The sequence below is a fragment of the Manacus vitellinus genome, unplaced genomic scaffold, assembly GCF_001715985.3.
Source record: "Manacus vitellinus isolate BGI_N305 unplaced genomic scaffold, ASM171598v3 scaffold_5_pilon, whole genome shotgun sequence".
In the NCBI taxonomy this organism is placed as follows: Eukaryota; Metazoa; Chordata; class Aves; order Passeriformes; family Pipridae; genus Manacus; species Manacus vitellinus.
The window spans coordinates 12,681,290-12,694,049 of NW_021940682.1; the positions used below are offsets into that span (position 1 = coordinate 12,681,290).

Sequence of the window (12,760 nt, forward strand, 5' to 3'; positions counted from 1 at the left end):
TTTCATCTTGTAAAAACATTTAAGAAATCTATGGAAAGAGCCACATTCCAAACAAATTCAACTTGTCGCCATCTGTGGAAACAGAATATGTTCTGCCTCCTGTCAGCAACAAATATTCCGAGGTCACATCCTCAGCTGTTGCACAGCTGCACGGCTCCCATGAAGTCTAGGATTTGGCTGAGCACCACAACCTCTTTCCAAATGTATCCATCTTGTCTACATTTCCTTTACTTTCAAACTCTTTTCTTCTTAAAAAGCTGGTATTTAGTACAGCTAAACCTACCATAGCCTTTATGCCTTCTGGGAAGAGAAACCGGTTGTATAGGTCATCCACAGTATCATTTTGGCCAACATCACATTCTCGCTGCAGAAGTATTGGTCCAGTGTCCAAACCATCATCAGCCCAAAAAATAGTAAATCCTGCTTTTTTATCTCCTTGAATTAAAGTCCTAGACATAAAAAAAAAAGACTTACAGTAAATACAGACAGTACGAAAGTAGTCAGGGATATCCTCATGTGTTACACATTCGTTTTCTCAGGAAGACAGAAAAGAAAATCCTTAACTGTCTTTAATATATTTCCATTGCTCACTTCACAGTGGTACCATCATTTTGGTACTGTTGATGTGTGGTTTCCACAAAATGACATAAGAAATGCTGCAACTGAACTCTGTCTGTCTTTCACACAGACCACTGTGATAATTATTTCAAAAGTATTATTAGTGGTAAGACACAGAGAGCAAAAGGTGTACAATAGTTATGACAGAATTTGAAAGATGGAAGCACCTAACAGTATATTATCTTAATAATTCATGGCATTAGCCAAGCCTCACAGCTCATCTGTAGGTCAGCAAGGCAAGTACAGTTGTCACCCAGCTGAAAAAGAGCTAAGCTCAGACTATAAAATTACGAATATGCAACAGTTTAAAAGAAGTTATTAAGGGAATTAAGAATATCCAGACAAATTCTCAGCTGCTGGGCATGAACATAGCAACACTTACAACAGACCTATGCTGATTTACCTCAGCTCAGGATCTTCCTCTGCATCTGAAGGGAACTTCAGCTACTTAAAATATTCCAGTTCTCCTTCAGCATGTGCTTCAGAATAATGAAAAATCAGACCAAAGTGTGTTTAAGGGAGCAGCCAGAATATTTCCTGCATGATTTTAACCATTTGCCTGCATGTAAATACCAATGCTGTTTTAAGTAATGCATGTCTCATGTAAGTATTCCCTTGGCAGTCCATATTGTAACAGGATTGTCCAACATCTGGCTTATACACAGGAAAATTCATTATTAATTGTAAGCACTGAAAACTACATGATTGAAAGGAATAAAACACACATACGTGCAGAACAAGGGACAAACTCCAAAGACAACTGGGGAAGTTGGCAGGTATAACAGAAGTGGGAGCTTAAATAAGTTTGGCTAGCCAATATCAGATCTTTCACATATTTAGGCAGCACTTCTTGTGTTTTCTATTATGTAAAAATTCCAAAAGATCACTGGTGAGAAGTGGATACCGTCAGCATGGTACTGGAGAAGAAGAAGGTTTCATGGGCAAATGTCCCTGATGCTGAATAGGTGACAGGATGAGAACTACTGTGTGTCCCCTCCCCTGTCCACCAGCTCCCTCCACACAGGGCTGCTGATAACAGAGCGGCAGCAGCTGGAAAAAGATGTAAAGGAAGAGAGTGAGGAACCCTCAGAGCCTCAGGGACCGTGTTTGTCCTGGTGCCCCTATAGCCATGCCTAATTTCCAAAGGTTTTCTTGGTCATACTGTGGAGACAAAGGGCCTGATCAGCACCAGGGCTGTAAACATAACACATGAAAGAAGTAGTGGTGAGAGCAAGGGTTGAGAAGGTAAAACACAAGAATAGTCAGCCAAGGTCAAATCCTACTTTAGCTTAAAGGCCTCAGGACAATGGCCTTTACCTGGGAAGGGCAGGAGCAGATGCTTATAGAAGGAATATACAAAACAGAGCAAGACATGGTGATACAACACTGCAGTACATTCCTGTTTCTGGAAATCTTCCCTTCGGGAACTTCCTGAAAAAGAGTTTGTATCTACATCTTCCTGTGTAACAGATCTTTAAGAACTTTTCCTCCATGAAAGCACCCTTCTGGAGCTCTCCAGGTGTGAAGTAACACAATTTAATGCATGGAGTAAAAGTACCTCCTTTATTCCTGGTCAAATCCTACAAGCTGATCTCTTTGCTGGTTGCTCCCTAACTTTTGATTAAGAATGAGTGATAATTCCTTGTTCACTTTTCCATGTCTTTCATAGCATAATGCACAGATAGCATATTTCCTTCCCAATGACCTCTTTTCCAGTCTGAAGACTCCGTGCTTTGTCTCCTATCATGTGAGAGCTGTTCTATACCTTGACCATCTTTTTTAGCCTTTTTTGAAACATTATCTAGTTCATGTTCCAACTGAGATGCAGACAGTATTTAATATCCTTCAACGGTCTCTTTTTTGAGTCACAACAATTAACTTTAATACTGCTTACATATAGGCAGGGGGTTTTGCCCCTTGTGTACATTTCTCTATGGTTTTTAACTTTGAATTTGACTTCTCATTTTCTTTACCTCACTTTCACGCTGTCGTATTTATCCATTTGCATAGATAGTGTATTCTTTATTGCAGCTTGAAACCAGAGGGACTGCTCTAAAGTTTCCTGGCTTTCTCTTCCAGCTCTTTTAAAACTGGTATTGCTCTTGCTGTTTTTTTTCAGTCACCTGTACCAATATGATCTTAAGAAACAGAAATGCTGCAGGTTGTCTAAAATCTGCAGCTTCAAATTTGCTTGAAAGTCCCCTGGTCCTGAATGAATAAGAGGTGATTGAATAAGAGATTCTTATTTGTTCATCAGTTTACCTAAAATCTCTTCTACTCACAGTTTAGCTCAAGAGAATTGTTTTCACTTATTCTACACAAAGAAGGGCTGTAGGATAGAAATATTAACCTCCTTCATCCTGAATACCAATACAGATCTCCTACTATGGTATTCTCTTTCATAATCACCTTTGTTAAATCGAGCACATCTATAACCCTACATACCTCTCATCTTTGAATGTATTTGGGAGAATTGTTATTATTCAATTTTATGCCTTAAAAAGTTGATTCTTTATTTTTTTTTCTGGACTGTCTGACTCTCATTTTTCACCTGATTTGCCAGAATTTATGTTCTTTTGTTATTCTACTCACTTGGACACAACTGACACTTTTTGAAGGATTTCCTTACATCTGTAATAATCTCCTTTACACTTCTGTTTAAGTACTTCAGCTTACCGTTTTTTCCCAGTAAGGATAAAAATTAACAAAACAAAATAAAATATGCTTTTGTTTTGAAACTACAACACCCTGTCTTCAGATAATCATCATGCTGCCTCTAAGATTCTTTTAAAATTGTTTCTTTATATTTAGACAATTTCTTATTGAATTTAAACACTGTGGTAATGGCATTTTTGTTGTCACAAGAATGCTAGATATGAGTCTACTGTGGTCATTATTGCAGTGTACTTCTTTCAGGGTAATAATTTGAACCTGGCCTTGTGCGTTGCTCAGAAGAACAGTGAGATAAGGTTTTATTCTTGTGGATTCTCTTCTATTCTCCCATTCTGCAAAATCTTAGGCTGTGCATCAAACCCTATTGTAATAGTTATGTAGTGTTTGTGGGGGATGAGCCACAAGGGCAGCATCGTGTTTAGAGAAACTCCAGATTGTCAATTTGCATTTGTGAGTAAAATATGAATGCACAGATCACATCACTGATCTTTTCAGAATAACAGCTGCACTCGCATGGGAAATAATAATGAATCTTAGGTACGAAGTGCAGTTCATGAACCAAATAGTCAGCTGCTTCAGAGAAGTTCCATAAGAGCAGTTGCAAGTCAACAGAACTGTGCCAGCATTTACGTGAGTAATGGGTGCAGACCAACATCCTAAAACGACAAACACGCAGTTTTGAGCACAAAACTCACCAGTTGATTGCAGAAGCTCCTCGGTGGCGTGGTAGGATGGATGGATGGTAAATAATAGACCCATGTTTTGGGCAGTCAATAACATCCATGGGGATGAACTGTGTACAGAACGGAAGGACATTTAGCTCTGCTCCAACTGATTTGTAGGCTGCAACTACTTCCTCGATAGGCTTGCCTTTAGCTCTCCATCTGGGGAACTTAAAAACAGGAGTGCCATCCTTCTCCGCTGCCAGTGCTGAGGGGCAAGAACAATTTTTTTTTAATTCATATTTTGTGTTAAAAATTCACACTGAAATCAGAGATACATAGCATGACAACTGAAGAAAATCATCAAGTGTGTGACTCCAGAGTGGCCTTTGTACTGTTCTGTATGCTGTTTAAAAATCTTTGTGCTTGGATACATTTTATTCATCCTGTCTTTGATTCTCATCCCTATAGCTTACGTCATTTTCAACTTCAAGTTCACTCTTATGACTCAGCTAATAAGTACCAATGAAAGCAGAAAAGAATAATGAATGTTATTGTTGACTACTTAAGTGTGGTACTTCATTTCTTGTCCAGTCATTACATTTGCCTGCAACTGGTTGGATTTAGCAGAACTTAATTTTCCACCTTCAGCAATTTTTATGTGAATATGACTATGTAAAACTCAGATTCACACGTCAGCAGCATTTTGCCATGTGATGCAAATAATTACAGATGCTAGTGGGCTTCTGTAATTTCTTCAAAATTCTGTTTACTGATGGTTTCTGGATACGCTCTCATTTATCTGTGAGACACATAAGCTACACCCAAAACTAGACTCAAAGGTGAGGAAAAACAACTGCACTAATTGCAGAGAGAATCTTCAGATGTTTGATAAATTCCATTGCACAGCCACTTAACAGTTTACCACTGAATAGGATAGTAAAGTCAAATTTTACATCTGTTGAGTTTTATATTAATAGGAAGAAAAGGGGAAAAGAGAAGAGTCATGGAAAATTCACCTAATCTAATCAAATTTCTAAAAACATATTAATGCTTTACTTTATCTTTTTCACTTCTGAAATTGGATCTTGAGATTGACCTTAAACATCTTTAGCGTGTTTACTTAGGTCATAAGTAAACACTTACTTAAATACCATTCCATGGAAGTTAGTGTGTACTGCAGTGGTTTTTAGAAAAAAGAACTGTAGTTGTCTGAGGATACAGAAAATTCAGAAAATTCTACTTAAGCTCTCTGCATCATCTGGACATAAAAAGTGACGACGTATGTAGTAATTTCCTTTTTTTTTCAATCCGGAGAGCAATAAACTAATCCAATGGTTTAGTTAAAATAAATATACAATTGAAATATTGGAAGATTTACTTAGTTGCATTTGTTAGTGTAATAACTGCACAAGAATAATTTATATATTGTAACCAAGTTATGGTACATTATAACTAATATAATATACATAGTATTTATATATAGTGTAATCCAACCAGAGCTGGATAGTCAAATTTTCTTTTTCTAAACTAACAGTTGCCTCTTCTAATTCTTACAGAATGTGATTAAATCTTTTAATGAAGTAGAGTTGAGAATTATATGCCAGTCTGCGAGCGCCATAGCCCAGGTAAGCAAAATTTGTGTTTGATTCTTCCCTTGTAAGGGTTCTCTAAAAACGTGTCATGACCAGACCAAAACCAGAAAAAAAAAAACAAAAAACAACAAAAGAGACTTGAGACAGCTCATGGAATGTAGTTTTAACTTTGGATTATCCATAAATGCACATTCCATTCTGGCACTTCTATTTGCTGATCATTTTAACTATCTTCGTGCCACTGAAAAAAAGAAGGCAAAGAAAAGTTAAAATTCAGTTGTTCCAAATAAGCTTCTTTGTCATGCTGAGTTCTCTTCTATGACTATAATGAGTACAATTCTGAAACAACTCTTTCTTTAGGAAGTCTAGAAAATCCTTATGCACCTTGACAACGGAAAAAGGGAGAGCAAAGCCTCCTGTAACCTTTTAAATGTGTTTTCCATGGTCCAGCTTGAAGAAAAATAGGCTCTGCAGGTACACTGCCACGTGCAAACTTGGCAGAAAGGGCAGAAAGCCAGGGACAAACAGTCTTGGCTCCATGCCTCGAGTGTCCTAGGCAGCACAATGAAGCAAGTGACAGACATTTGTGCTTGAGTACAGGCTCAGCAGCTCTTTGCTTTAAGATTCAGATCTCATTTAGAACAATTACCTCTAGGATGTACATTCAAATAAGGTATTCAGATTAATTTTATTTTTCCAATAACTTAACGTATTTGTTAGAATACATTAACCCTGCATGGTTAGAAACAACTTTTAAATACTGACAAACTGACAAGTTTAAAACCGTTTCTGGGACTTGTGCTTGTTAAAGCACAGTTCTTGTGCTGAATTCAGTACAATAAAGGCAATATATGCAAGTCATTTCCATATAGATGTTGCCTTCTCACGAAAAGGCAAGTTTGTTAAGGATGCCTGCAATTTTAACATTTGGATTAAAGTTACACTTACCCAAAGGATCAGCTTGTCCATTCTTGTCAGGCACTGTGAATACGCCCACAACTTTATGCCCCTCTTTTCTCAGCTTGCTATAAACTTCTTGTCCAAAAATACTTTGACCTATAAGGGCTAGCTTTAGCTTATGTTGATAAGCCTGGTAAAAAGAATTAAAATGAAACATGTTTTAGGATACAAAGAAAATATGACGTTGCTTACATTTCTCTCCTGCTCTTTATCAATGTTCATTTTTATTTAAAATGGAATGGTCTTTCTACTCTAATCACCTTTGAAGGAATAGTAATAATTTTTTCGAGATTAATGACAGGCAACATACAATTCAGAGACCATACTTCACAAGAAAGTGTCATCTGATACTGTCACTTTTGTTTATATGGCTTTTCTAGAATCTTCATTAGACAGATCCACTGCTTCTTATAAGAAGCTCCATTATCTTATTCATAGTCAGAATAAGATAAGAAATGAAAATATATTTTTTGAAATGGGTACATAAAACACTTTTCCTAGGCACTATGTATGTGCCTGTAACATGCTCTCTAAATGGCTATAATTACAGTGGTGTATTATTTGTGGTTAACATGTATAGGCTAAAGAAGACAAGCCTGCATGGTTCCTGCCAAGTTAAAGGTAATAATCATCCATTTGATCCTCCTACAAGGAAATACTGCTAAATGTGAGCTCTCTTGCTGGACTTCCACTGCCTGCTGTGTTTGGATCCCAGTACACCGGACATGTGATTTTAAACTTCTTCAAGCTGAGTAGGTCCAAGTAACCACCTCCACTTCTTCTTTTTTTTTTTTTAATTTAAGATAGTTAGAACCACAACACCATGATGGTGTCACAATATCAGGTACTGCTACGTCTTTCAAGTGATTGCATCCCGAGAAAACTACTAATTAACCTTCGGAGTCCCTTTAGATTTAGGTGGCAGTTCTGCTCCTATCCCACCCTACCTCCAGTCCCTCACCTCTAATACCTCCTTTATCCCAGAACTGGTATTTCTGTATTTCTTTATCCCAAGAACTGGGATACTGAAGTAGGGAGGCATTGACCTGACAAAACGTGGCTTATTCTTAACTGGATCTACTCAAAGATTTAGTTCATTGCACTGCCACGAGTCCTAACATAGATCCAGTGGGGGAGCAGAAATGTAATGGAACATGCAAGCATGGCAGAAGGGTGGAACTGTCTCTTTGCATTTATAGTCAGCTTTTGGAAAATGAAAACTGGAAACCACCTTTGAAAAACAAATGGACTAGTGGAGCTGGTTAAAAAAGAAAGGTCCACAGAGAATAAACAAAAAACTTACCCTCCTCAAGGCTAAATCTGGTACAAACTATTCCTTGATTCAAACCATACAGATCCTCCTTTTAGGAGTCCTGAATGAAAGGTAGAAAATAAATCCACACTCTCCCTACCTTTATTATTAACTTCATCTTTCCCAACTGAACTTCCATTTTTTCCTTACAAATGATCAGAGGAATCAAAGCCCTGTGTGAATGTCTTAACCACTGACATTTGTTTTGTTTGTATGTTGGCACTTGTACTTTTTCTCCTCTTTCCTCTTTTCCCTTTCTTATGGTGCTGGGATATGAGGACACTTTGACTAAGCAGGTTATTGATTGGATAACAAATGTTCTGCACTGCCCATCAGATCATATGACAAAGAGAAATGTCCTGAAAAACAGGTTACTCAAAACCACAATTCATTCATTGCAATTCATTTCACAGCAGACATATTATGGATGTATCTTACTATTTTCAAGTTACCTTTTAGTTGTGCAGCTGGCCTTAGAAAAGGGAATTACGAATTGGTAGGTTCCATTACAGGAATATTGGAGCGTGCTCTTTATTTTTTGTATAAAGCAATAGGAAACATCTATTTGTTTCAGAGACAATACTTTCCCTCAGAATGAAACTACACAGTAAAACTGTCCCTGTATTGCAGCATTACTCAGCACTAGTGCCACTGCAGTAGAAACAAGCAGTAAGATGCAAAGATGGACATAACTCAGGCTCTTGCAAAATCAGATTGTTATAATTGGTTGGTAAAAAACATCTGTGAGACTGGTAACAACACTGCACTGTTGGCAGTTATACCTAAAATAGTTCACTATTTTGTTCTTAATAAAGATGAGACCTTGTTCTGAATTACCATGAGCACAACTTCTCCCTGCAATCCTTATCCAGCAAGGTCCAACAGAAGCAGGGAATGCTTATTGTCAATGCTTTATGACAGATATCTTCACTTTTACAGCAGAAATGTTGCTGCATTATTAAAACAAACTATCAGATTTTCCCAAGTATTTTAATTAGCAGGCAATTTGGAGAAAGATTAGCCTGCTGTATCACTGAACATGTCTGGCATGGTGTGAAATCCTCTGATTTCTGTTCTGTGCTAATTTACAGTGGTAGACCAACCAGTATATTGAAGAAACATTAAAGATAGTCTAGATGAGAGTTACCTATTCTACTTTTGTCCTTTTCTCAATATCTCTCAGTAAGAACACAAGTATGAAAGGGATCTTCTTAGCTAACAAATCCAGTCCTCTGCCATCAAATCAATCATGTCACAGGATTGTTTTTATAAATTTACCTGACCTCCTTTTCAAAGTATTTTCAAAGTCCTCACTGCTGTACTCTGCTGCTTTTCTGATATTTGGCCAATCTTCTTCTAATTTTAAGTCCAAATTTATCATTACTTTAGGAGTTACTTTTCCTCCATTTACTCACACAGTCTTAATAACATATGCATCCTCTACTCCTAAACTTTCAGTTCACATTTCCCTGTGAATAAATCTGATTCTCATATTACATGGAATGTCATACCAATTCCAGTTCCAAATCATGAATTGCTACACATGCTTAATTTGTCTTAGTTGTGGAATTGAGTCAACAAATTGTGAGAAGAAAACAGAGAACACAATCCTCAAATGAATTAACAAACAAACAAACAAACAAACATAAAAAAACTCAAAAGCAAAACCAACAAAGAACCCAAGCCAAAACTGGCAAGTTTGAGAAGATTACAGAGTGGTTAAGTCCCATTTCTTCACTTTAGTGCACAAAAACATTAGCCTGGCAGTGAATCCGCTCTGCCGTCTCACACTTGCAGAAAATAACTCAAATAGGGGCTGGTTTCAATTGCAAGATGGATCTGGTAACTGTGCTATGACCAGTGATTCTTGAGTTACCTCTCCAGTGAATGAGTATTGCGTGACATCTGGCTTAGACTGGTAGTGCATTAACACATAGTCTGCCATCAGTAGAAAGCAGGAGACAACCCACAAGCCAGTCATGCACAGGATTTCTACCGAGTAAAAAACAAAGAAAAGAAATCTGTGTGGAAGGACTTGCATGATCAGACAATAAGTTCAGATCTGCATTTTTTGTTTGAAAAATTAATTGAGCAACTGCATGAGATCTTCTAGCCGCTCTGTATCCTCTTTTGGAAACTCTCCTCAAGTATTTTTACCTAAAATGAGTTAGATCTGCAAAAGTGGTAAATAATTTTAGAAGAATTTATTGTGGACACAACACTCAATTAAAACAGAAAGTTTTATAAGATTATACAGAAAAGGAAAGAGTTTGGTGTTTTCTTTCTTTCAAAAACAGCTCATTTTGGCCAGCATTCATCAAGAAGCTGTAGAAAAGAAGTTTGTTAAAGAACACCAAAAAATCTTGATTTTGAATAACGTACTAGATGGATGCTCCATCATTATCACTAACATACACAAAGATTAAACTTCTTATTGCTTCTGACAGTGATGTTGAGAGATGATATTATATTTCTTCTGCAGTAGCCTGACCGACTACAAATGTGTAGCATGCATGAACAGATGCATGTGAAGGTTAATGGTCATTGTAGTATCAGAATGGATCTTTTGCTGCACTTTTGTAAGATTACCTGATTTCTAGTTATACAAAACAATGCAATTCAGGTGGCTTAGGAAGATCTGGCCTTTCTTTTATGACTAATCATAGAATAATGTAGTTATTACGATAGTGCTGCCAAAATAAAAGAATTTACAAAGTTGGTGTTCACTCTAATGTAATTCTGTTGTTTTCATTGTCTGAACTTTCAATTCCTTCTTTAACCTTCTATTTTGTTTATACCATAATGCAGATTAACAGTAATTATGTTTCCCTGACTCAAGTACTCCTGACTTGAATGAAGAAAATAAGATAGGGGTAGAAGCATAAAACCTGAGAACTGTTTGTACAAGCAGTCTTATCTTAAACACTCAATGTGTTTGAAAGTTGTCCACATCTATTTCACCCCCTCAATATGAAACCACAGACTTAAGTTTAACTCCCATATTTAAAAATTCTGTCCATACCATCTGTTCCATACTGGAATTTATTTTACAATGGTTCATTAAAAGATATGCAATATTTTAATGCTTGATTCCATTCTGGTTCCTTTTTTCCTCCAAAGCACTTAATCAATAATAAAACAAACAAATAGAATTAAGCAATGCATAGATAAGCAGCCTGACAAATGTTGGTAACTATCTTGTCAAGTTTTAGTTCCTAAAAAGGGAAGACAAGTCCAACAGCTACATTTTCTTCTCTAAGAAGAGTCTAAAGTTACAAAACTTCTCCATAGGAGAATATTTATTTCACAGATAAAAATAATTTTTTGTTACTGCCTCTTTTTTATGTGTGTCTAACATTCAATTGGTTACCAGTTTCTAATCAAATTCCTCGAAAACTAAGATTTAGTAACTGCTACCCTGGTTTCAAAGATTACAATGTTTTACTTAGTTTGTGTAAGAATTTAGTGAAGGTAATAAATATTTTAATGCTACATCTTTTTTAAAAGTAACATAGAATTATACTTCCTTTGAAAACCAGTACTGCAGCTTTATTTCTACTGAGATCCCCCTACATGTGCTAAAATTCCAGTGCCTCCAAATAGAAACCTATAGTAGAGCCCCGCCTCCATCTACATACACATCCACGGGCAATGTGTTCCCACCATTCACTCATTCATTCTCATTTTTTTGGCACTGCTGATTGCATTTCCAAAAAGCCTGCGTTAAAATCTCCTTATTCTAACACCTTCCATGTAGATACCTTAGGAGGATTGCTGTCCTTATGCTAAACTGAGCAACAGTCTCTAGGAAGGAAAAAAAAATCTTTTCCCAGCCTCATTCAACTCACAAAACCTATACATCTGGACAATTTGGATTGGGCAAGGCTTTCAGGGAGCGGTTACTTGCAGGAGTTCTGCAGTCTATATATTTAACAGGACATAAAGAATGACTTGAAACAAAAGTGCAGAGCTGTAAAAAAACTAAACCATGGGGTGCAGAGGAATTAAGGCCACCAACTTCAACCCTGAGCAACCCACCATCCCAGAGCAAGGAACCAGTGGTGAGAAGGTCACAAACACAACACTCTTCCTAGGCCAAAGCAGGGAGCTTCCCTCTGGCACCAAGAATGTGCATGGTCCTTCCTAACTGCGAAGGCAGCCTTCAGCTTCTCATAGGGCAAATCTCAGCATGAGGGAGGCAGTGAACAGCTACACTCACATCGTTCTTGACACACGATTACCAGGCATTATCACAGCACCGCTGGTGCCCGTTCCCTGCAGCTTCCAGGTTTTGCTGGAGGTCTCAGGTGAGGCCAACCAGCTGACTAGGGGGTGGCACCCAGCCCTGCCATGAAGGATTTAAACAGCTGCTGGGAGTGCTGTGAACAGGAGTAGGCAAATGGGGAGTAAGACAGCTGGCTTCTGGAGCTTCTAGAAAGAGATAAGAATCTGAATAGCCCCCCTGTAATCCAGAAGGAAACAGTTAGTGACCTGCTGAGCCACTTGGATCCCCACAAGTCTATGGGAACAGATGGGATCCATCCTAGGGTGATGAGGGAGCTGGTGGAAGAGCTCACCAAGTAGCTCTCCATCATCTACCAACAGTCCTGGCTCACTGGGGAGGTCCCAGATGATTGGAAGTTGGCGAATGTCATGCCAATCCACAAAAAGGGCCGGAAGGAGAACCCGGAAAACTACAGGCCCGTCAGCCTGACCTCAGTGCCTGGCAAGGTTACGGAGCAGATCATCCTCAGTGCAGTCACACAGCACCTACAGGATGGACAAGGGATCAGACCCAGCCAGCACGGGTTTAGGTCCTGTCTGACCAACCTGATCTCCTTTTACGATCAGGTGACCTTCCAGGTGGATGAGAGGAAGGCTGTGGATGTGTCTACCTGCACTTCAGCAAAGCCTTTGACACCATCTCCCACAGCACACTC

The 12,760-nt window shown here is 38.1% G+C and overlaps 1 protein-coding gene across 1 annotated transcript in view; it reads right to left on the minus strand.

Annotated features, from left to right (window-relative positions):
* Nucleotides 1-7,550, minus strand: part of ALDH1L2 (aldehyde dehydrogenase 1 family member L2) — a 28,955-nt gene extending 21,405 nt beyond the window's left edge. The window contains exons 1-4 of the mRNA XM_029963397.1: nt 7,470-7,550; nt 6,497-6,638; nt 3,987-4,221; nt 284-449 (exon numbers count right to left, since the gene is read on the minus strand). Coding sequence (XP_029819257.1) covers nt 284-449; nt 3,987-4,221; nt 6,497-6,638; nt 7,470-7,550 — 624 coding nt within the window. The remainder of the gene's footprint in view (nt 1-283; nt 450-3,986; nt 4,222-6,496; nt 6,639-7,469) is intronic.
* Between the last annotated feature and the right edge of the window lie 5,210 nt (nt 7,551-12,760).